The following is a 25,635-nucleotide window of genomic DNA, read 5'->3' on the forward strand; positions in this document are numbered from 1 at the left end:
CTCTCAAGAGTCTTCTCCACCACCACAGTTCAAAAGCATCAATTCTTCAGTGCTCAGCTTTCTTTATAGTCCAACTCTCACATCCATACATGACTACTGGAAAAATGGTAGCTTTGACTAGACAGATCTTTGTTGGCAAAGTAATGTCTCTGCTTTTTAATATGCTCTCTAGGTTGCTCATAACTTCTCTTCCAAGGAGCAAGCGTCTTTTAATTTCATGGCTGCAGTCACCATCTGCAGTGACTTCGGATACTTTATTGTTTAAAAATGCTATCATCTGTCTGAGTGTTCAGCGAGTTGTAGTAGTAACAGCAAAGATCGCGGATCACCATAAAAATAGAATAATAATGAAAAAGTTTGAAATATTGAGAGAATTACCAAAGTTTGACACAGAGACACAAAGTGAACAAATGCTGTTGGAAAATGGCACCAGTAGACTTGCTGGGTACAGAGTTGCCACAAACCTCCAATTTGTGAAGAAAAAAAGCAGTATCTATGAAGCACAATAAAGTAAAACACAACAAAATGAGGTGTGCCTCTATATTTTTCTTACTGTTTGAATTGGGTTGGGTTTTCTATTACCTGCCAGCAAAAGTGTCCTTATTGATATATGGAGGTACGACATAAAGCAATCCTGAAAATTCTTTAGTCATGTTCAACCCAGTTGTTGTTAGAGGCTGCAGCTCCTCAATTTTCCTGCTTTGTCTTTTTAAACCCAGTGGGCATGAGGGGGCAACATTAACAGTTGATGAATTTTGCATGATGTGTTCTCCTTGCGTATCACCCGGGCAATGCACATGTCCTCATCAAGGTGAAAAATGCCCAAGAAGCCAACTCTATGTAGACAAATCAAGCTGACAGAGCTAGAAAGTTTATTATTGGTAGTTACCAACAAGAATTTGGTAGGATATTTTGACAAAGGGAAAATGACTGAATCAAGACTATACAGTTTCTAGAGATATCAAAGCATAGCTTCCCAGCTGGCTCAGCATTAAAGAATCTGCCTGCCATGCTGGAGACACAGGAGATGCAGGTTCTATCCTTGTGTCAGAAAGAGCCCCTGGAGAAGGAAATGGCAACCCACTCCAGTATTCCTGCCTGGAGAATCCTGTGGACAGAGGAGCCTGATGGGCTATAGTCCACAGGGTCATGAAGAGTCAAATGTGACTAAAGTGGCTGAACATGCACGCACCAAGGCATAGCTTAAATGTCATGCTCTCTGTGAAACCTTCCCTGAGTCCCCAAGGCCACATCCATCACTGCTTCTGCCTGTACCATATCCTTGACAGGGCTCTTGCCACACGTTATCAAAGCATGTGGTGCCCATGGTTGGTTCGCTTGGCTAGACTGTGAGTTCATACAGGGCAGGGGACTTGTAACCTTTGTTGTATTCGCCCATTTGACAGCAATTTATTCTTTATCTACTATGCGTCAGACATTGAGTTGTACTGAAGATACAGTAGTAAGGAAAAGCAGAGGTGCTGCTACAGCCATGGAATTTAGACTCTAGTCCAAGACTGACCATCAGATCATCACAATAATCAACTAACTTTTTGCCAATAAGCAAATGATTGGCACTCAGGAATTATCTGTTGAATTCAGTCACAAAATTTTCAATATTCTACAGGGTCTCTTATCTTCCTGGAGGCTTTCCTACGGTCACATTATGAGGGAAAGTCTCCCAACGACTAGCAAGATTCAGCCACAATGCGCAAGCTCTTTTCAAGCCTCTACTTGCATATGCTTGCTAATGTCTCACTGACAAAAGCAAGCTGCATGGCCAAGCCCAAGGTCTCTGTGGGAGGATGTTATACTTCATGGATATAGGCTGGTGGGATTGGTTAGGGGCAGTTACTGTCCAAATCTGCCACACTATTTTTCAAGTGTTGGTTTTGTTATGAAAACCTTAAACAATGATCATTTGAATCCAAGGATAAGGTTCTTGCTATAAATTCATATTCCCAAATTTGATTCAGACATTTTAAACAGAAAAAATGATGGTGTGATTCACAATGAACAGTGGATCTAAGGCTTTGATCTTAAAGTTTTTACATGGTGCTTTGATGAGAGAGGAGTATTGGCAACCAAGTGTGTCTGGTCACCTAGTCTTTGTACTATTTACAATGAGGGTAGTCTTCCCTTATGAAGACTGTAATGAAGATATTTGACTCTTCTCCCCACCAGTAATCAGAGAAAACCATTCTAAACTGAATGGTTGGCCCACACCAGCAATACCTGCTATAAATTACAAAATGTACAGTGAGCCAATACTTCTCTTCTATTGCATTATAACAAATGAATTTTTAAATTAGGTTCAGAATCTAAATTCCTAACTAAAAATAACATAAGACAGAAATAAAGCTTAACTTGAAGGAGACTTTCAAATCTTAAAAGTCGATATAAAGTGTCTGCATATTTTATCTGAAGAAGCCTGTGATTAAGAGAAAATGTGTTATAGATCTGAAAAGAAAGTGAAAGTCACTCAGTCATGTCCGACTCTTTGTGACTCCATGGACGAACGGTGAGTTAAACTCTGTATGTGGGTCTAGTGGAAAGATTATCTACCCCAAGGCATCTATGAAATTACATATTCTGGTTCAAAAGTTAATGTATAAAGTCACCTGAATTGATTAATAATTGCAATGGAACAACTCCAGATCTAGAACTAATTTGAGGACCCTGAGTGCCTTTCTGCTCTTAACTGGAAAATCCACAACTCTGATATCCAGGATTTTGTTTAATAAAGACTTTTGGATCACTGAATACGTAGCATAGAAGGATGTGCCAGAAATGGCTAGAATTGGTCCAAATTTACTACTGCAGTACCACTTACAGTGCGTTTGAGTGCAACAAAACATATGAGGCATATCCACACGCATGTACACACACACAGGAAGATGAGAGTCAAATAAGATTGACATAACCATATTGGGTTTCTCTATTTCATTTTGATAATAAAAGCCATGGACAAGGTTTAAGGGACTCTTAGAAGAGTGGTCAGAGGTTTCAAACACAAGTGCAGTAAGCCTACCATATATATGTGGAAGCAAACGATTTGAAATAATCCTTCAGGATAGTTTATCTTCTAAAACTTTTGTATTCTCCCCATGGCATGTAAACTTCATCTCATTTCTGCCAAACATATGAGTATTCCATACTCATGAGCTAGACTGAGGGTTGAAGTTTAAAATTTGTAAGTTACATACATTACATACCATATAGTGAGATACCCAGATTATGGACATGTATTCTGTGATTTGCATACTGACCAGAGAAAGAAGCATAAAGAATGTCACAGAATTAGAACTGAATGTGCCTTTTCCTAATATGTATATTTTCTTCAGTTCAGCTCAGTTGCTCAGTCATGTCTGACTCTTGTGACTGCATGGACTGCAGCACACCAGGCCTCCCTGCCCATCACCAACTCCTGGAGTTTACTCAAACTCGTGTCCATTGAGTTGGTGATGCCATCCAACCATCTCATCCTCTGTCGTCCCCTTCTCCTCCTGCCTTCAATCTTTCCCAGCATCAGGGTCTTTTCCAATGAGTCAGTTCTTCGAATCAGGTGGCCAAAGTATTGGAGTTTTAGCTTCAGCATTAGTCCTTCCAATGAATATTAGGACTGATTTCCTTTAGGATAGACTGGTTGGATCTCCTTGCTGTCCAAGGAACTCTCAAGAGTCTTCTTCAACACCATAGTTCAAAAGCATCCATTCTTCGGCACTTAGCTTTCTTTGTAGTCCAACTCCCACATCCATACATGACTACTGGAAAAACCATAGCTTTGACTAGACGGACCTTTGTTGGCAAAGTCATGTCTCTGCTTTTTAATATGCTGTCTAAGTTGGTCACAACTTTTCTTCCAAGGAGCAAGCATCTTTTAATTTCATGGCTGCAGTCACCATCTGCAGTGATTTTGGAGCCCAAAAAAATAAAGTATATTTTCTTAGCATTTGTCAGTTTGAAATTTGAAAATGTTCATAGGTTCATGGTATTGATAACATTCGCCCAAGGTCACCTGAAATTTGAGTTTTTAGTCAAACTGGAAGTAATTTTTTTCTGAAGCATACTTCAAAGTTCAGCTATGATGGTTTAATCATCACTTCCAAAAATTAATTCTGGCTCCTTGGGGGAAATTGCTTCTTTGTATGGTATGTCATTACAGTGTGCAGGGTATTACATTCCTAGAAATAGTGTAATGATGTTGTACATGATGGAGATGAGGACACTAGATAGACCAGAGTGAAATATTTGGGGCACAGGATGCCATTTAAATAACCTTCTGAGCATCTGTAGGTACTGTATATCCCTGCCTTAACATCATGGGAAGTGAACAGAAGGGACCTTGAAATCACTGGTTTCAGTACCTCCAGTTTATCCATGAGGAAAATTTGGCCTAGAGATGTTGATCAAGGTCCCATGTTCAGAGTCACCCAACTAGTTTGGCCAACAGGAAAATCAGTTTCCTGACTTTCAGTCAGGTGGCCAAAGTACTGGAGTTTCAGTTTCAGCATCAGTCCTTCCAATGAATATCCAGGGCTAGGGCTGGATTTTAACCCAGTAAATGATACTCTCTTCTGAAGTTACTAAATTATTCATTTCAATCCATATTATTATCAAGATATCACTTGGAAATGCCTTAGAAATTAACACAAGATTTTAATATTTTTCCTTGTCAAATATGCGGTTTCCCAGGTGATGCCAGTGGTGATAAAGAACCTGCCTGCCAATGCAGGAGGTGAAAAAGACATGGGTTCGATCCTTGGATCAGGAAGATCTCCTGGAGGAGGACATAGCAACTCACTCCAGTATTCTTGCCTGGAGAATCCCCTGGACAGAGGAGCCTGGAGGGCTACAGTCCATAGGGTTGCAAAGAGTTGGACATGACTGAGTGACTGAGCATAGCACAGCAGCAGTTTATCATATATATTCATCAAAGAAATAGGAAAAAAAGTTCCAGTAATTTGTGCTGCCCATGGATTCCAGCTCTATGGGCACTCACAGTTGTCTTTTGGAAACTCTGGTATTTCTGTATATGTCCCATTCTTATTTGGGCTTGTCATGTAATAAGTCTTCCTTTATGCTCTTCTTATGTTTTTTTCTCCCTTCTACAGTTTTAACCATTTCAAGTTCTCTGTTGTTTTTTGTTTTTTAAGACCATCACCAAACACCAAAGTCTGTACGGGGCTCAGCCTTCCAGTAGTGCTGTCCAGAACTCAGCAGTGATTCTCACTGGCTTTTGCCCATCAAGTCATTCTAGGTCTTTTAACAGATGGATCTGTTTCCTAATCACCATCGACTCTCTGACCCCTGGACCCTCCATTCTAGAGGAGGAAACATACAGGACCCGTTAAAGAACTCTCTTTTCCCTCACTCTACCTTTTGCATGGAAAACTCTTTCTACCCCTAATTCTCAAATCACATCTTTGTATCATCTAATTATTTATAACCCATCTTCATCCAGAAACCTTGCCAAATCGGAACCTTATGCTTTCTCCTTTTCCCCTGGTCCTACTTGAGATAGTTCCATGTCTAATGCTATCTACAGAAAGACAAATAAAGCTGTACAAATCCACCTGTTTTATTCCTCTAATAGACTGGATCTACCTGGTTTGTGCATGTGGATAACATGTTTGTGCATGTGGATAGCATGTGTACTAAATACACAAACTGTTGGGATGAAAGCACTGTAAAATGATGTTTTAGAACTAATATTGTCATTTTTAAAAAGAGGGAGATAGAGGGTGAGATGGTGGGGTGGCATCACTGACTCAATGGACCTGAGTTTGAGCAAGCTCCAGGAAATAGTGAAGGACAGGGAAGCCTGGCGTGCTGCTGTCCGTGGGGTTGCAAAGAGGCAGACACAACTGAGCGACTGAACAACAAGGATAGCAACCCCTCTTACAGATGAGGACACTGAGGCTCCAAGATGCAAGGCGACCAGTTCCTGGCACTGCAGTGTCCTAGGGAATTTCCAGGTGGAGATTCACAGAATGGATTTAAACTGCTCAAATCCTGTGGACAGTGAGCACCTCACCTGTCTCTGAGTTCTAGCCTCAGGAAACCGTGGCTGTGGCCTCATCGGTGTGAGAACCATGGAATGGAGGTGCTGAAAAATCACAAAATGACTTTTATTCCTCAAAGAACATCACTTCATCTTTAGGGTAATATGGATACTAAGGGTCTAATGCTTTGATGGTGTATAGTATGAATTTCAGTCAACCTACACATTCAGTTGGGCTTCCCTCGTAGCTTAGTGGTAAAGAATCTACCTGCAATGCAGGAGACCCAGGTTCGATCCCTGGGTCAGCATGATCCCCTGGAGAAAGAAATGGCAACCCACTCCAGTATTCTTGCCTGGGAAATGCTGTGGACAGAGGAACCTGGCGGGCTACTGCCCATGATGTCACAAGGAGTCAGACATGACTTAACGACTGAGTACCTATGCACGCACATTCAGTTAACCAGCATGCGCATGCTTGCATGCTAAGTCACTAAAATCATATCTGACTCTGCAACACTATGGACTGTAGCCTGCCAAGCTCCTCTGCCCATGGGATTCTCCAGGCAAGAATACTGGAGTGGGTTGCTATTTCCTTCTCCTGGGGATCTTCCCAATTCAGGGATCGAACATCTCTTAAGTCTCCTCCATTGGCAGGCAAACTCTTTATCTCCAGGACCACTTGGGAAGCCTGTTAACCAGCATATTTGTTCTCTAATCATTCTAGGGGATGGGACCTTACTCTAGTGTGAGCATATCTGTCAGGTTAATCATGACTTTGAACTGTGGGTAAGAGGCCAGCAGCACTCTGGAGAGTCCATGACAGTGCCTTTCACCCAGACTCTTCTCCAGTATCATGCAGGCAACCTTCTCCCCCACCATAATCCCTCATAATGCTGTTTGGAAGCAGCCAATAGCTTAACATGGAAGGCTAGGAGTCTACTACAATAGTGATTCTTCTAAACGGACCTAGCGGTAGCAGGGTCCCAAAAAACCCTTTAGAGCCAGCCTCCTGACCCTCATCATCCTAGACTTTCTGTTTCAGTTAGTCTCCGAGTGGGGTCCAGAAATCCGGAGTTTTAGAAGTTTCATAGGTAATTCAAATATATAGCCATTCAGGAACTACAGCTTGTAACATACTATATTAAATATCGTTTTGCAAAGACTTGAAAGCAGGATTGATGTTCATTCTTCCGACAAGACCAGTCCCCAGAGAGACCTATAATCATGGACTATGAAAAATCTAGGTCCAGACCAAGTTTGCTTTTTATCTAGAAAGGCTTCCTTCTCCGCCCCATTTCAAACCTGGGGGAAGCTATTGAATTGTGGATGTCATATGGTGGTAGTTACTGTTGTGCTCAGGATTTTGGAAAGACTTCTGTTTATTTGGCATGCTCCACACAAGCCTGTCAGGCCCTCGGGATTTGTGGCATTTGCAGAACTTACAAGGCAGGCAACATAAAAATATATAATTCACTGAGTGAAATATTTGGGAGCTCCCTTCACTTTTACAAATTGGCCATAAAATAGAAACCACAGACATAACATTCATATAACCATAGTTGCCAAGAATGAAGAATCACTTGGGGTGCGCGTGGGAGGGGGAGGATTTTTGTTGTGTGCGTCTTTGTAGGATACACAAAGAAAGAGTAAGTATTGAAAATTTGTGTGCAAATGATAATAGGGACATTAAAGTTGAAATGCCTAACAATTGGCAAATATCTGTTGAGGAAAAAAATCGGGATTTTGATGTAAAGAGGGCTTTAGACGTCTTTTCACAGTCATTAAGTTTACCATTAGAGGGTATTTGCTTGTCTTGACAGACATTTTAAGGGCATTTAGGATTTTATATACATTTTACTATGACGTATTGCTTCCTGTTTTTTTCCTTTCTTAGTGAAGTGGGTCACAATATCTGAGGCAGCTGGGACTGCTTACAATAGGTTAGGGGAAGGAATAAAGGGAATACTATATCCTTCTCCTCTTCCCATCCCGTTATCTGCTCTGGCACTCCAGACTTACATTAGCTTATAAAATGCATCCTGAGGAAGGACCAAGAGAGGCCAGTCGGCTCCTGTCAGTCCCAGCTGAGCATCTGGGGACATAGTAATGGATGAGTAATGCCCGATGATTCTGGTTGTGAGAGCAGACTGTTAAACAATAGCATTTAATGAGATTGGACACATTCAAGACATGACAAAAAGAAAGAGCATCTCTGTTGCAGAAGCCAAGCTAAAGGTCATTTTCACCTTTTGATGTTTTATTATATTAAATAGAGTGTCTTTTGGGGGTCAGGTTAGCTGTGAGCTGGGTTTTAGTTGTTACATGGTACTTTTTTAGCTTTGTGACCTTGAACATACCAAATGATCTCTCTGGCCTTGGTTACTCATCTAAAAATAGTCTTAATATCCATCTCACAGGGTACTTGAGGAGATGAAAAGTAACATAAAGCTCTAGTCAAGTCAAACACAGGTTGGGCTGTGGGTGGGGATGAAAGAGACTAGTGGTACAGGGTGGGAAGGGAGTTGGAAGGGGATGGATTAATCCACATTGTCTCTAGACCTCAAACTCTGTCATTCTGTGAATCTGTGATCTATGGGAAAGAGGAGGGCACACAGGAGAGTCACTTAGGTACTATTAATGATGCTTAAATTATTTGAAGATTTAAATTCCTAGAGAAATGTACACTAGAGTGAAGACAGTTATGCTATTTGATTCACTATTGTTAACAAAGATTTAAAAAATTTACATGGCACAGAGCCTGCACAGGGAGGTCAGGGTCAGCCCTCCATAAAAATCTGTCCTGTTTTTTACCATCATTTCAGAAAGTATACATTACAGAAAAGATGACAAAGTTGGTAAAACAGACTGCAGGAGCAGATTTATAGTTCTACTAAAAACAAGGATGAGCAGCAACTCATTGCCATTGTTAATTTTAACGCCTATCCCAAACCCCCAAATCAACTCATTGATCTGGCCTGACTAAATTTGCCAATTTCCAGTGAATTCCATAGGTTTTTAGAAAGGATTTAAAAGCCCTGCCCTAAATTTGAGAAAGGTTATTATTTGTGATGGTGTATTGTATGCTGTGGCTCAGACGGTAAATGATCTGCCTGTAATGCAGGATACCCAGGTTTGTTCAATCCCTAGGAGGGGAAGATCCTCTGTTCAATCCATTCCAATATTCATGCCTGGAGAATTCCGTGGACAGAGGAGCCTGGCAGGCTATGGTTCATAGGGTTGCAAAGATTCAGACACAACTGAAGTGACTTAGCACACACTGCCTGTGTTAATTAACCACGAAATTCAGGAGAAATTATTTCCACCTCAGGTTTCTAAGTGCCTCTGTTCTTCATCTAAATCTTCTAAGATACATTTTACACTCTTAGAATAAAGTACTTTATATGTTGTAACACACCTTCTAGGTCACCAATTTAGTTATAACAAATTTTGACTAAATTGCTGTTTTATGCTATGCTAGGAGACAAGGAAAAATGTATTCATCCAATTCTTGAACAGTTTCATTCCCCAAAGAAATTACAAGTTGTGTTTATTTTGGCAGCTTTGTCACAACCACAGTCTATCTCCCAGCCTGGTTATTACAGAAAATCCAACTCACAAACACTAGTAATGCAGTTCCACTAAATGTGAAGCCCGGTTCAAACTCCCTGGGTCATAACCTCATGAATAAGAACTAAATGATTCATCCGAATATCTGAACTTCTACAACTGTTTCCAGAGAACAGACTTTTGAGGTACTCACTGATTGAACTGTAAATGAAAGGACCTATTATATTGATGGTCTTTTTTACCCTGGTGACTTTTATTAGCATTTGGTCAGAAAGATCAGCTGTATTGGAGGATTATCCTGGTCTCACAGTTTAGTGGAATCATTGTGTTAGTGTTAAACAGTACATTAAGCCCCTCAGAGCTGCCAAGAACTAATCGATGTCTATTGAGACCCTATGTATCCAAGGCATTTTCTAGGCACCATGAGGACACATAGTAGAAGATATTATGACTGACCCTAAGGAAACAAAGTGTTGCTCATTTAAAAAATACGTATGTGAAGAATTATATCAAAATGGTATATGACTGGTTGCTAAGTAAGTGATATTAGTACTATATTTTACTCCAATGACAATTAGCCTTGAAGCTCCAAATTTACAAAATGCTGCTCTGCCTATAAACCATTTTAAGAAAATTAAACCTATAATTACAAAGGCAAAAATTCAAATTGCATACCGTAGCCAAGTTTGGGATATATCTAGATATGTTGTACTATACTCTTTAACTTTGGGCCTTTTATGGCCTTCAGTTATGGATATGTGCTGAATGATGGAATCTTTTGATTATTTTATTTGTCAATTACTGTTGAATGCCAAGCATTCAATACGGAAATAATGTCTTTATTGGGGATTTAAATATTTAATCAGATACTTTTTATAATTGCTTCTTAGTCTATCAAAATTATTATAACTTGGCAATTAGAAGAGAAAAAGAAATAAAAGGCATCCATACTGCAAGGGAAGAAGTAAAACTATCTCTGTTTGCAGATGACATGATCAAATATATTGAAAATCCTAAAGAATCCACACAAAGAAACTATTAAAGCTAATAAAATGAGTTCAGCAGGGTTGGAGGATACAAGATCAATATACAAAAATCAGTTGGATTTCTACCAGTGAGCAGCCAATCCAAAAATTAAATTAAAAAACAGTTCAATTTATAATGGTGGTTTAGTCACTAAGTTGTGTCCAACTCTTATGATCCCATGGATTATGGCCTGCCAGGCTCTTCTGTCCATGGGATTCTTCAGGAAAGAATACTGGAGTGGCCTTGCTAAAAACTAACAAGGGGGCACTCTTTCTGTCCCCTTCTGATGTCGTTGTCAGAAGCTTTCTCTATCTCTTTTATAAAACTTTATTACACACACACACACACACACACACACACACACAAAGAATACTGGAGTGGGTTGCCATTTCCTTCTCCAGGGAATCTTTCTGACCCAGGGATCAGATTTAGATCTCCTGCACTTCAGGCAGATTATTTACCACTAAGCTATCAGGGAAGACCATTTAAAATAGCATCAAAAAATAAATAAAAGAATTATAGGGCTTATACACTGAAAATTGAAAAACATCAATGAAACAAATTAAAGGAAAATCCAGTACGTGGAAAGACTTCTATGTTCATGGGTTGGAAGACTTAATATTATTAAAATGGCAGTAGTCCCTATATTAATCTATTAGTTAAACACAGTCCCTGTCAAATCTTGACTGCCTTTTTTGCAGAAATTGACAAGCTGGTCCTAAAATTCATAAGGAAATGCAAGGGGCCCAGAATAGCCAAAACAATCTTGGTAAAGAAAAACACAGTTGCACGGATTCACCCTTCCTGATTTCAAAATTTAGAACAAAGAAATAGTAAGCTAGATTCTGTGGTACTGGCATAAGATAAACATACAGATCAATGGAATAGGACTGACAGTCCAGAAATAAAACTGTAGTTTTATGGTTAGTGGGTTTTCAGTAAGGGTGTCAAACAATTAAATTGGGGGGGGGGGGGTCTTTTCAAAAAAAAATGCTGCTGAGGCAGATGGATATTCACATGCAATGGAATGAAGTTAGATCACTAGCTCACACCATACACACAATTAACTCAAAATGAATCAAAGACCTGAATATTAGTACTAAAACTATGAAACTTCTAAGAGAAAATACAGCTGTATATCTTTGTGACTTTGGATTAGGCAATGGTTTCTTAGATACGATACCGAAAGCGCAAGCAACCAAAGAAAAACTAGATAAATTGGATTCCATGAAGACTACAATCTTATGCTTTGACATTTCAAGAAAGTGAAAAGACAATCCATAGAATGGGAGAATATATTTGCAAATTCAGAAAAAATATAGAACTCTAAAAACTCGATGGATAGTGAACAGGATCCTACTTACTGCACAGGGAACTCTTGCTCAGTGTTATGTGGCAGCCTGGATAGGAAAGGGAGTTTGGGGGAGAATGGATACATGCATAGGTATGGCTGAGTCCCTGTGATGTCCGCCTGAAACTACCACAACATTGTTAACAGGTTATACTCCAATGTAAAATCAAACATTAAAAAAAAATGAAATCTGAAAAAAAAAACAACAGTGAAAAGACAAGTAACCAATTTTAAAATGGGCAGTGTTTGAATAGACATTTGTCCAAAGAAAATATACAAATGGCCAGTAAATACATGAAATATGCTCAACATCATTAGTCATCAGGGAAATACAAATCAAAACCACAGTGAGATACCACTTCACACCCATTAGGATGGCTATAATAATAATAATAATAAAAACAGGCAATAACAAGTGTTGGCAAGGATGTGGAGAAATTGAAACTCTCATGCATTGCTGGTGGGAATATAAAATGGTACAGCTGTATTAAAAACAGTTTGGCATTTCTTCAAAAAATTAAACATAGAGTTACCGTATGATCCAGCGTTTCTACTCTAAGGATTTGCCCAAAGGGAATCAAAAACATATGTATACACAAAGACATATAGACAAATGTTCACAGCATCATTACTCATAGTAGGCAAAAGGTGGAAACACTCCAGTGTCCATCAACTGATAAATATATAAACAAAATATGGTCAATCCATACAAGGTAATATTATTTGGCCATATAAAGAGATGAAATATCAGTTCATACTACAACACTGATGAACCTTAAAAACATTATGCTCAGTGAAAGAAGCCAGACACAAAAGGCCACATGTCCTATCATTCCATTTATATGAGATTTTCGGAAAGCTATAGGGAAAACCGTAGAGACAGAGAGTAGATAGTTTCAGTGAATCAAGATAATGAGGTAAATGGAAGTGATTGCTAATGGGTATGGAGTTTCTTTGGGGAGTTTCTTTTCCAGTGCTCTGGAATGAAGTAGTGGTACTGGTTCATAACTCTGTGAATATACTGAAACTCGTTGAATTGTACACGTTAAAGGGTGAATTTTATTGCTTTTAAATTATGTCTCGATTTTTGAAATTACTATTATTTCTCCCAAGCACTCAACAGATTGTTCTAATAAAATATAACTTGCAAAAGAACATTTTCATTAAAGCACATATTTACATATTTTGTTCTGAAGAAAAAGACAACAGTGACTTCACAATCAATATTCTAAAGGGCATGAAATTTTACCAGCTTTAAGTATCAGCGTAGATGGAGGAGTCCAACGTTTCTCTCACGTTATACTGTGAAGAATCCCAGTTCATCGTTTCCATTCTCGTTAGCTTCGTATGGGCCCTTCTCCTTTGTTGTTTTTCTTCAGTTGCCAAGCCGTGTCTGACTCTTTGCGAGTTTGATCAAATGTTTATTATTCTGAAATTGAGGGAAGAACCCTAAGTATTTTAATCCCAAAGCCTCTCATCTGCTCTCTTGTTCTTTCCCAGGTGCTACCTTTCCCGAGCCAGGTGGTATACAACAGAGTGGGCAAGTGTGGGAGTCGGACTGTCGTCTTGCTTCTGAGAATCTTGTCAGAGAAGCATGGATTCAATTTGGTCACGTCAGACATTCACAACAAAACCAGGCTTACTAAGAATGAGCAAGTAAGTTGTCTTTGCTTCATTTGCACAATTAATGGGTGCCTTCCGGAGCACCCTTTTACCCCTAACTAATGAATACCAGAGTTACAATATTATACTGTATTTTTGCCAGAGTGTGGAAGGAAATATAAGTTGAGGGTTCTGACAGAAGTCTGTAAACCAGGAAGTTTCCCTGAAGGGATACTTTTATTAAGACCAGTGAAGGATAGAGTACATGGTCATTGTCTGTTTAGCTAAAATTAGCAACGCTTAAATCTCACATAGTTACACCACTGAGCTATAGGTAACGCTGACAACTTGGGAGCAAAAATAAGAAATCTTGATTTTAATATTTCTTCCTTTGCATTTTCTCACAAATGTCCTAAGTTTTTATGGTTATAATAAAGAGAAAACCCTCGGTGGGCCAGGAATCTGGTTGATGGGGGCACGAGCTTCCTATTATGGTAATTTCAGGGGATCTTGAGGCGCCAAAACAGCTCTTGGCCTATTCAGTGGTAGTGAAAGAATTACCCCAACTCCTGGGAACAAATCTGCCCTAAAATGGCTGACCCATACGAGGGACATGCTGGTGGCAGAGCAGGAGTGCTAGGTTCTGCCAGGAAGCTGGGAAGACAGATTCCACGTTGTAAGTTGACACCAGAATAGGGTTGAGAGTCTCCGTTGAGATGCTTTGCCAGTGTAGACAAGGTAGGCCTAGTGCTCTCATGGTCATTTTACAGGGTCAGGTTTGTTAGCTTGGTCTCGAAAAGTTGCTTTGGTCCTCTTAGGTATTTAGAATGAGTGAATAGCCACCAGTATAAGTCAGGGCAGGCTTTCCTGGTGGCTCAATGGTAAAGAATCTGCCTGCAATGCAGGAGACCTGGGTTCGATCCCTGGAGAATCTCCCTGGACAGAGGTGCCTGGTGAGCTGCAGTCCATTGGGTCCCACAGAGTCAGACAAGACTGAAGTCACTAAACAGCAGCAGTGATAAGTCAGGGCTCTTCAGAGAACAGTACCAGTGGGATGGAGATGTATCTATCGAAAGATAGACAGATATCCATGGATAGATGGACAGACAGACAGGAAAGATGTACTATGAGGAACTGGCACATGCAATTACTGAGGCTGAGAAGTCCCACGCTCTGCCCTCTGCAAGTTGAAGGCCCAGCAGAGCCATTGGTAAAACTGAGCTCGAGCCTGAGTGTGAAGGCCTGAGAAGCAGGTGAGCCCATGATGTAAATCCCATGATGTAAGGGCAGGAGAATATAATATGAGATGTCTCAGCTTAGTCAATGAAGCAGGGGAAAAAAATCACTTCCTCCTTCTTCTACATTTTGTTCTACTCAGGCCTTCAAGGGATTGGATGAGGCCCACCCACTCTGGGGAGGGAAATCTACTGAGTCCACTGATTCAAATGCTTATCTCATCCAGAAACACCCTCACAGACACACCAGGAAATGTTGCTTAATCTGGGCATCCCTTGGCCAGTCAAATTGACACATGAAATTTAATCATCACACCACTCAGTGACTAGGTAAATTTGGGGAATAAACAAGGTGCATGGTTTACTAGGGTGAGACCCTAATACCATGTCTACTTTCTTACACGATCTTCACCTTCCAGGCATTCAAAACCTCACACACACAGAGGGAATATGCAATAACCTTCCTGTCTCTCGTCACAGGGAATGGTAGGACTGTTTTGAGAGTGTGATGCTGCCAGCAGTATTTTCTATAATGTCTGTATGTTTACTGTCTTCCACAGTATAGAGATCAAAATGCCCATTTCTTTGAAAACTTCCATCAAAGGGTCTCTGAGTAACAAGCCTAAATAGTCATAAGCAATAAACAAAAAAAAGTGTTGAGATTAGATAGCTCAGTTGGTAAAGAATCCGCCTGCAATGTGGGCAACCTGGGTTCGATCCCTAGGTTGGGAAGATCTCCTGGAGAAAGGAATGGCTACCCACTCCAGTATCCTAGCCTGGAGAATCCCATGTGCTATACAGTTCATGGGGTCACAAAGAGTCAGACATGACTGAGTAACTTTCACTTTCACTTTTTCACTTACAAGTTCTGTAGTAGGTGCTCAATAGAAAAATTATATTTGATGACATTTTAAGATATCACATTTTATCAGTAATTTTCATGGGGGTAGGTTCTCTGATTTCCTTATCTGATTGAAGAACAGATATAATTAGGGCTGGTTATGCCCTTTTTACTCCCTGAAAGAGAGCAACTATAATAAATAGCCTATTCTATTGCAATGTTATTATAAATATAAAATTTGGTTTTCTTTTGAGTCTTTCAGTCAGCTATCAGATTAGACTTAAACGTTCCTATGTATGGAAATTATGCTCAGTTCTTAAAGCCTAACAAAGTATAGTATCTGGACTTTAGTTTCCACTGCAGAAAAGTGTAAAAACCCAGAGGGAGCAAAGTAATGAGAATATTAGACACTAAGATGTTCAGGAAGGCCCTAGAAAAACAAGCACAAAATAAGATATTTGAATACACTCTGGAATTTAAAAAAAAAAAAATCAACCTACTTTGTTTTCTATGATGAACTGTAAAGGGAAGGACTTAGATGAAAAATGAAGATTACTTTACTAATGGTACACAAATTGTTAAGTCTTTTAGAAAGGGTTAAAGCCAAAGTCATCCTTTCTTCTAAAACAGAGGTTAGTTCTCATCTGTTTGGAATGATTGGCTTGTCTGGAAGCCAGGGAATAGACAATCTTTTAAGGTTCTTTCCAGCCCTGTGATTCTGTGATATATTTATACAACTTCTGCCATGATCTGTGTATGATTAGTTGAAACATTTCTGATTCCTGTGGTCAGTGTGACCTAGAATATACTTCATTACTTAGTTATTGCAGATTCCTATTAAATTATAAGGCAAGTTTAAAAAAAACAGAAGGGAAAGGTATAGATACAGTAGAAAAAGCAAACAAACAATTTTGATGTAAAAACAAGCATAAGGATAGTGACAGTTGCTTCTCTGTAGCTAGCTGACTGGGCTGTGGCATACAAGGAGAGCCAGGAAACACCAGGACAAGAAACCAAGTTTGAAGTAGTTCAAAGAAGACTTGAAATCAAGTCTCAAGAATGTTTAAAGAAACTCTTTTTCTTTGTTACATACATCCTTTTTCTAAAGATTCAAAGTGCATGAAACAAGTAGAGAAAAAAATTTTATTTTAACCTAATATATTCAAGAAATAATCTGTGGTGTGAATAGCTCCCTTTTCTTGGTAATTTATTAAAGGAAAGGGGGGTATGTGATTTAGGAGATGAGTTAAAATTTTATAGTCAGTGGTTCTTAACATGAAAGAGTAGAACTCTGAAAATGTAGTTCCCATGGCAACATTGTTCTCTGGAGTTAATGACAAGTCTGCTTTGGTGCAGTACGAGTTAAATGAACTCTTGTGGGCTGGCCCGGGACTCTCTCCACCATGTCGAACATTTCTTTTATGAGAAAATGTGTTCCAAGTTCCAAACTACTGACTTACAAATGAACTTTGGAAAAGTAATCACTTATGAGACTGGAGACTGGAATCATCTGTATCATTGCATCCATACACAATGGCATCTCTCTGGGCTAGAGTCAAATTCACACATACATTTCTCCCTGGAGGGTAGCTGTCATCTCACACATGCACACATGCACACACATGTACACACACAAACCCATTGAGTACTAGATTTTAAAAAATCTATTTCATGGAATAAGACACTGAAGGGATTATTAAAAAGGAAAATGAACATGAAAACAGCAAATGTTACAACATCAATAAAAATCCCATTACATCTGCCCTTATAAGAAATAGAAATGCCTTTGAAGTTAATATTTTAGAAAACTCTGCCTCCACAGAAGAACATGGACAGCTGGTGCTGGCCAAATGTTGGACCTTTTGCAGGGCATATAATGGGAACTCAGGATGACATCATTTGATTTATGCTCTAAAACCAGATTTAAATCTCTTGGGCTAGTTTAGATACTTTTTTGGAAAATGGAGATCATGTACAACCTAAAAGATAAAGAACCATTTTCCAGAAGGCAGGAAGTGTGATTTTCAAAAGGCTCATACCCATCTTTGTTAATGGTCTAACCCTATCTTTCAGAATGCTGCTCTGAGGATAATAAAAGCCAATATGTCAGAGGCATATCACAGACATAAGAATTCAAAATGATTTCATTCCTGTTGGAGAAGGGCAAAAACTGTTGGCATATGAAACTAAAAGATGGAGAAAGCAAATACATTTCCTATTTTTATTTATACTGAAACTATGTGTATGTTTAATCACTTTAGTCATGTCTGACTCTTTGCCACCCCATGGACTGTAGCCCCCAGTCTCCTCTGTCCATGGGATTCTCCAGGTAAGAATACTGGAGAGGGTGGCCATTTCCTCCTCCAGGGGATCTTCCTGACCCAGGGAATGAACCTACATCTCCTGCGTCTCCTGCTTTGCAGTTGGATTCTTCACCACTAAGTCACCAGGGAAGTCCGTGCTGAAGCTATGGAGGATTCCAAACTGAAATAGCAGCACCTGCTCTGTGCTAATTGTTTTACTTTATTATTTCATTTAACTCGCTTGGACCTAAAACTAGACCAGTGAGTGGGTACGATTTCCTGTTTTATGGATGAGAAAACTAAGACAACCAGATAAAGTCACTTCCCAAATATAATAGTGACTGTCCGTGGCACTTGGGCTTGGACTTGGACCCTCCTGAACTCAGGAGCCACCCTCCTAATGCAGTGGCTATCTGCTCTGGCTGCAGAGAGGGATCTTTTTAAAACAAACAAACAAAAATGTTTATTTTTTGTATATATTTTTGTCTGTGCTGGGTCTTCCTTGCTGAGGACTTTTCTTTAGTTTTGGCAAGCAAGGGCTGCTCTCTAGCTGTGGTGTGTGAGTTTCTCTTTGCAGCGGCTTCTCTTGTTGCGGCTCCCAGGCTCTAGAGTACAGACTCAGTAGTTGTGGTGCATGGGTTTAGTTGCTCCTCGGCTTGTGGGATCTTCCTGGGTCAGGGATCGAACCCGTGTCTCCTGCATGTGCAGGCAGATTCTTTACCACTGAGTCACCAGGGAATCCCCAGCACAGCCTTTTGAGTATGTAGTTGCTGTGGCCCTTCTCCTGGAGATTCTGGGGTAGAGTCCAGAAAAGTTTTTATTTTTATTTTTGATCAAGCGCCACAGGAGTTTCAGAGTTAAGGTTGTTGTTTAGTTGCTAAGCCATGTCTGACTGTTTTGTGACCCTGTGGATTGTAGCTGCCAGGCTCTTCTGTCTATGGGATTTTTCAGGCAAGTATACTGGAGTGGGTTGCCGTTTCCTCCTCCAGGGGGTCTTCCCGATCCAGGGATTGAACTTGTGTCTCCTGAATTGGCAAGTAGATTCTTTACTACTGAGCTATCAGGGTTAAGGATCCTTGTCAAAACCATCATATCAGCATTTCCCTAAATGTGTTCCTGAGAAATTAAGTCTCCTAAGACATTGGGAAAAAAATGAAAATATCATGATTTTTAAAATTTGGGAAATGCTGTCTCCTTGTCCCCCTCTAGGAAAGTCACAACAATATTCACATTTTAAAGATTCTGCTGCTGCTGCTGCTGCTGCTAAGTCACTTAAGTCGTGTCCGACTCTGTGTGACCCCATAGATGGAAGCCCATCAGGCTCCTCCATCCCTGGGATTCTCCAGGCAAGAACACTGGAGTGGGTTGCTATTTCCCTCTCCAATGCGTGAAAGTGAAGTCACAGTCGTGTCCGACTCTTAGCGACCCCGTGGACCGCAGCCTACCAGGCTCCTCCGTCCATGGGATTTTCCAGGCAAGAGTACTGAGAATTCTTTTAATTAAAAACAAGACAAAAATGCCTGTTTAATCGTCTTTCACCTAGAGTGTCCCAGTCTGAGTTGGCCAGGGGACTCTTTATGAGCATTTGAGGCTCTCACTTGCATCCCACAGACTCTGAGTCACAGTTTAGAGCTGGCGGACCAGCCTACACACTCCCATCCGTCATACTAGTAAAGGCTACTCTTTCACTATAAACTCCACATCTGCAGTGACTCTATTCACTAGCCATTCAAATGACTAAAATCTTGAAAAGTATTCAAAGAACAGTAGATACAGCCCCTATGTCAGTGTGTTCTAGAGTGCTGTACCCTCTTCGTCAGAAACAGAATTTCTTTATGTTGTTTTAACTTCCCTTCCCCACTGCTCTCACCCACTGCACAGTTCATGTCTGACTGTGACTACAAAGCATTGCAACTCTAGAAGAGAAAACCCACCTAAAGAAATCACATTAGACTTGGAAACTGTCTCTGGGCCACTGGGATTCCTCCCAGACTTCCCTAAGGCAGAGTCAACTGGCCTCTGTTAAAAGGCAAAGGTTGACTCATTCATTTTTGAGGCCGGTCCCACCACTGTTTATTTGTTGTGATGAATATTCATTGAGGGCCTACTGTTATTGCTGTATATTGAGCATCAGACAGCATACTAGATGTTTGTGCATCTTATTTTTATCCTTTAAGCAACATTATTAGGAAAGTATTATCACCCCCTTAAAAAGGAAAAAAACCAAATGCTCAAGAAGATGTGGGAGAATAAGAATTGAAAATGAACTGGGGTCAAATCCCAAAGAACCTTGAATGCTACGCTAAGGAGATAGAACATTATTCATGGGCAGTGGGACGTCAGTAAAAAATGGTTCTTAACCATCATGGGCATCAGAATATTCTCAGGGGCTTTTCACACACATGTTTCTAGGTCCTACTATGAAATACTGAGTTATACTCTTAAAGATGGTGCCCAGGTATTTGTATCTTGTAGGGGAGCAGGAAACTCCCTAGGAGATGCTCAGGCACAATTCTAGTGAAGAATCATTGCGTGAAAGGCTCTAATTATTAGAAAATTTTCCTTTAATTAAAGGGAATACTCCACTAAACAAGAAAAATTCCTCTTTCACCTGCTGCTGCTGCTGCTGCTGCTAAGTCGCTTCAGTCGTGTCCGACTCTGTGCGACCCCATAGACGGCACCCCACAGGCTTCCCTGTCCCTGGGATTCTCCAGGCAAGAATACTGGAGTGGGTTGCCATTTCCTTCTCCAATGCGTGAAAGTGAAAAGTGAAAGTGAAGTCGCTCAGTCATGTCCGACTCCTAGCGACCCCATGGACTGCAGCCTACCAGACTCCTCCGTCCATGGGATTTTCCAGGCAAGAGTACTGGAGTGGGGTGCCATTGCTTTCTCCATTCTTTCACCTGAGAATCCCTCAAATCTCTGAAGACATCGTGTCAGAAGCCTGCACATTTATCCCAGAAGCCTAACTGTTGCTTGAGATGTTTTAGAAAAGTCTCCTTAGAATGACCCTCAGAGTTCCCTGGCCTTAGAGTAGGAGGGATGTGTCCACAGGCATCAGAGCTGCTCCAACCAGACTTTGGAGTCAAACCAAAAAGATTAGCTGAGTCCATCTCCATGTCACAGGGCTAAGTTCCCCCAGTTCTGCAAATAGGGTCTTATCTTGGAGTCCTATTGACAAAAATCTGAGTCTGCTAATGAAAACTCAGTGCAGAAAAAGAGGGGGAAAGGAAGAAGCCACAAACTCTGAAAATTTAAAATGTTTTCTCCTCTGGTTCTAGTTGTAGCCGCGAGATTGATTTTCTCTGTTCAGATGCAGCCTCCTTGCCTTGTTCACATCCTTGCTCCCCCTGGTGGTCATCTTCTTTATTGCAGACATGTGTTGCACCGACTCCTCAGCAAGGAGTTGAAGGTGGGAGGACCATCCTACCTCCTTCAAGAGGGGCTTTCTTCATGCAGGAGGAAGAGGGAAAGGTAACCAGGTCCCACAGTCATCCTCCTGCCCTCTGAGGTTAAAGGACCAAGGAATTCTCCTCTGAGCTACTCCTTATTTGGCTTTGATGTGTAAAAGCATGTCTTTTCTTTCATTTAAGATGTTGTGCAAAATTATGGGACATCTAGTTGTTTACAAGTGACACAAGAACTCAGATCAGAGTAGGGTCAATGCTCTGTTAGTTACTGCTGACAAGCATCTCCCAAGGAAGTCTTGTACGAACTAGCTGTGTTTATAGAATTGCAGGTAAGGGTTTTCTGCTCTGTCATCTCAGCCAGTTAGGTTGAAAGCAAAAGATTAAAAGCTACTGCCTGGCACATCCTCTGCATTATAAATTCTGTTTGATTCTTGCCTCTTTTTCTAAACTTCAGTTCTATCTCATTCTCAGATGTGCTGTGATTCAATTTCTTCTTTTAGATCCATTCCATTACAGAGTTATTTTTCATTCTTTTTATTTGTAGTATTTTAAATTCATTCTTGGCTTGTTACACTATTTTCCCACTGAGAACTTTAAAAAATATTCTCTCTGATATTTTGATGCTTTTATTTTTATTACTTTTAATGCTTTTCCATCTGTTAGAACTTTCTTTTGATTTTTCAACCCATCACATAAAAGACAGAAAATTCGTATCTTCATAAACCTTCTTTAGTCTCCAGAGTTATTTTGCTAACCGACCCCTTCCTCCCATTTTAACAGGTTATATACATATAAAAAAGCAGTGGGAATGGTGAGGAGATTGCAGCATAGTGATAAGCAGCAGGATTTTTGGTGTCAGGTAGACTTGGGTTTAAATCCTGGCTCCACCTTTTTGTAGTGGTGAGATCATAAGCAATCTATGCAGCTTTTCTGTGCCTCAGTTTCTTAACCCGTAAACCCTGGATGATATTTAACTCATGGAGTCATTTGAAGATGAAATGACAGTATGTACATAAAGAACATCTTGATTCAGTGATAGCCTGGAAAACACTCAGAAAACGATAGTTTGTTTTTTGTGTTACATCCTAGATGGTGAAATAGTAAAACTGTTAGCTCCACGTGACATCACGGTAATGAATGCACAAATTGTCCCAGAAAGGCTAAATTCACTGCCTCAGTGATAATTCTGTCTTCAGTGAACTGTATATATCTTAACTCCAAAAATGTTTTTCTAAAGGGGGTCTGTGCATGCATGCTAAGTCACTTCTGTTGTGTCCCACTCTTTGCAACCCTGTGGACTATAGCCCACCAGGCTCCTCTGTCCATGGGATTCTCTAGACAAGAATCCTGGAATAAGGTGCCATGCCCTCCTCCGAGGGATCTTCCCCACCCAGAGATTGAACCCACATCTCTTGCATCTCCTGCATTGGAAGGTGGGTTCTTTACCACTAACGCCACTCGGGAAGCCCCCAAAGGGAGTACTTTGTTGCGTAAACAGTTACGGGTATGTGTTCTATGTAGGCACCTGGGCTTGGCTTTCTGGGGGATAAATAAAACCTGACCACCACTCTCAAGGAGCTTTCAATCTGGTTCAAAGCCAGGACACAAACCCAGCTATAATGTAATGTAAACGGAGCATGTCCTGGGAAATTCTCGGAGTGCTGCAGGAAGATAAAGGCAATGTCATCTCTAGCCAATGATGTTCAAAACCAAACCCATTTCCCCTCCCTTCTGGAGGCAGATTGCTTCCTCCTGCAGCGGTTCCCATCTCCATGAATGGGTACCACCACATGTTCAGGCCCCAGCCAGGGCTAAGAAGGAAGCTCCATTGACCACGCCCTCTCCTTTCCTTCTGTTGCCAGCTGCTGCAAGGCTCAGCACATTCTCCCTCTTTAATGTACCCAAATCTCCATCTGTTTTCACTTCCATGAACTTCATTCCTTGGTTCTGAAACTGTTGAGCTTTAGACTCTCCTGGCATGCTTGTTAAAAACGCAGATTGATGGGCCCCACCTCCAGAGTTTCTTCTAATTCCATAGGTGTGGAATGAGGCCCGAGGATTTGCATTCTTATCAAACACATGTCCTGGGCTTGCATGGTGTCTCGGTGGTAAGAATCTCCTTACCAATGCAGAAGACACGAGTTCAATCCCTGGGTCAGGAAGATTCTCTGGGGAATGCATGACAACCCACTCCAGTATTCTTGCCTGGGAAAGCACATGGACAGAGGAGCCTGGCGTACTATAGTCCATAGGGTAGCGAAGGAGTCAGACGTGACTTAGTAGGGACTAAACAACATAAACAGGCGTCCAGGTGATGCTGAGGTGGCTGGTGTGGGAACCACGCTGAGAACTGATGAGTCCATGACCTCATCATTTCTTGCTGAGATTGCTGTCTTCCTCACTAAACTTTCTGCTTCTAATCCTTACTCTCTTCTTCACATCCTCTACCTGACCTTAGATCTGAGAGAAGAAAAAAAAAAATCCTTTCTGGCTGTGGATTGCCCAGAGGATAAATGTTGAAATCCTTCATGAGACCTGCAAGACCCTCAGTTACCCAGTTCCTACCTTCTTCTCTAGTCTTGGCTACTGCCTTGCTGACTCCGTGCCTGACTGCCTGGCAGTCTTAATAGCCAAGTCATTTTTGTGCCTTGTCCTTTGCATCTGCTGGTCACTCTTTCTGCCATGCTGCGAGTCCCTTTCTCCTCTTATTGACTCCTGTGTATCCTTGGGAACCACTGAGAAGCAGCTCCTTACAGAAGCATTACCTGTCCATCTGCAGGTTGGGACAGGCATCTCACCTCCATGCTTTCTACCCCATGATCATTATCGCACGATGATATACCCGCCTGCTCATCCACTTCTTCCACAAGTCTCTGAGCTTCCTGAAGAGCAAGAACCAAATATTTTATCTTTAAAGCCACAATCCAGAGTGGCACACAGCCTGACATAGTTGAAAATCAAAGATTGTTGAACGAAAGGAGAACTTCAGAAAGGCTACCTGGAGGCGGCAAGCATTTTAGCTAGTTGTAAAGAGTGATTAGAATGTGGACATGCAGAGAGAAGAGGAAGAACATTCTAGAAGCAGAATCTTGAGCCTGAGTTTGGACATGGTCAGTCTTGGACATGGTGTATGGAAGGAATATGGAGGAGTCTAGTTTGACTGGCTATAGGATATGGGATCTTGAGAGTTAATCGAGAGAGATAGTAAAGATAAAATTAACTTGACTCAGCAAGGGATTGAATATGGGAGTCCAGGAAAGACCCAAATCAAATGTGAGGATATGGAGAGAACCATTAACTGGAAAGGAGTAAAGATGGACGAGGATCAAGAGTGTGGTTTTGGCCAGTGTAGATTTAGGGACACCATTAGGACATATTCCACTGTTTTGTCTTTCTGTGTCCTCCCATTGATTTCATTCAGGTTTTGATCTCCAGGGCTTGGTAAGCACCCAATAAATGCTGAATGAATGAATGAATTCAGTGGAATCAAAATAAAGGCTAGCAGTGGTCCCGCACAAGCCAAGGCAAAGGAAAGTTAGTGTCTGTGATCATTTTAAGTAGTGTCTTTGCCACTCATGCAGATAAGACCCAGGTGAGAGAAAGGTAGGCTGCTGGCAGCAATGGGGGACCTCAGGTGATGGGCAGCAGGGGCTCAGAAGACAGTTCCTTGTCACTCGAAATGGGGAAGGTTAGCATTTATGAAGGCTTCCCAGGTGGCGCTAGTGGTAAAGAACCCGCCGGTCAGTGCAGGAGATCTAAGAGACGTGGGTTTGATCCCTGGGTCGGGAGGATCTCCTGGAGGAGGGCATGGCAACCTACCACAGTATTTTTGCCTGGAGAATCCCGTGGACAGAGGAGCCTAGTGAGCTACAGTCCATAGGGTCGCAAAGAGTCAGACACGACTGAAGCGACTTAGCACACACAGCGTTTGTGAAGACGGTCAAATGACACCGTCTTCACAAACCGTGAACACAATGCCGTGGACCGAAGATTGTGGTACTTCATGTGGGTTTTTCTATTTCATGTGCAGGACAAAATTCATGAAAGCTGAGATGTACAGTCTGACTACCCTGTACTAATGCGATAAAGGCAAGCATTAGTAACTTTTATTCTCTATTTAAAGAGATGTCTAGAAAGAGTTATGCATTGTCATCACTAATCCATTTTTCCTCATGAAATAGACAGCTTTATGACTATTATGACACTGCTCTCAAAATCTAACCTCTACTGTTCTTCCCTTAAATTTAACACACTGACATGTGTTTAGAGAATGTAATATAATGTTGAATATGTGAA

The 25,635-nt window shown here is 40.9% G+C and overlaps 1 protein-coding gene across 2 annotated transcripts in view; it reads left to right on the top strand.

The window, feature by feature from the left end:
• UST (uronyl 2-sulfotransferase) overlaps positions 1-25,635 on the top strand; it is a 313,320-nt gene that overhangs the window by 167,992 nt on the left and 119,693 nt on the right. For both annotated transcript variants that reach the window (XM_061130018.1, XM_061130017.1), the window contains exon 3: positions 13,449-13,604. In XM_061130018.1, coding sequence (XP_060986001.1) covers positions 13,449-13,604 — 156 coding nt within the window. The remainder of the gene's footprint in view (positions 1-13,448; positions 13,605-25,635) is intronic.

This window comes from Dama dama, chromosome 26 (genome assembly GCF_033118175.1).
Source record: "Dama dama isolate Ldn47 chromosome 26, ASM3311817v1, whole genome shotgun sequence".
Taxonomy (NCBI): Eukaryota; Metazoa; Chordata; class Mammalia; order Artiodactyla; family Cervidae; genus Dama; species Dama dama.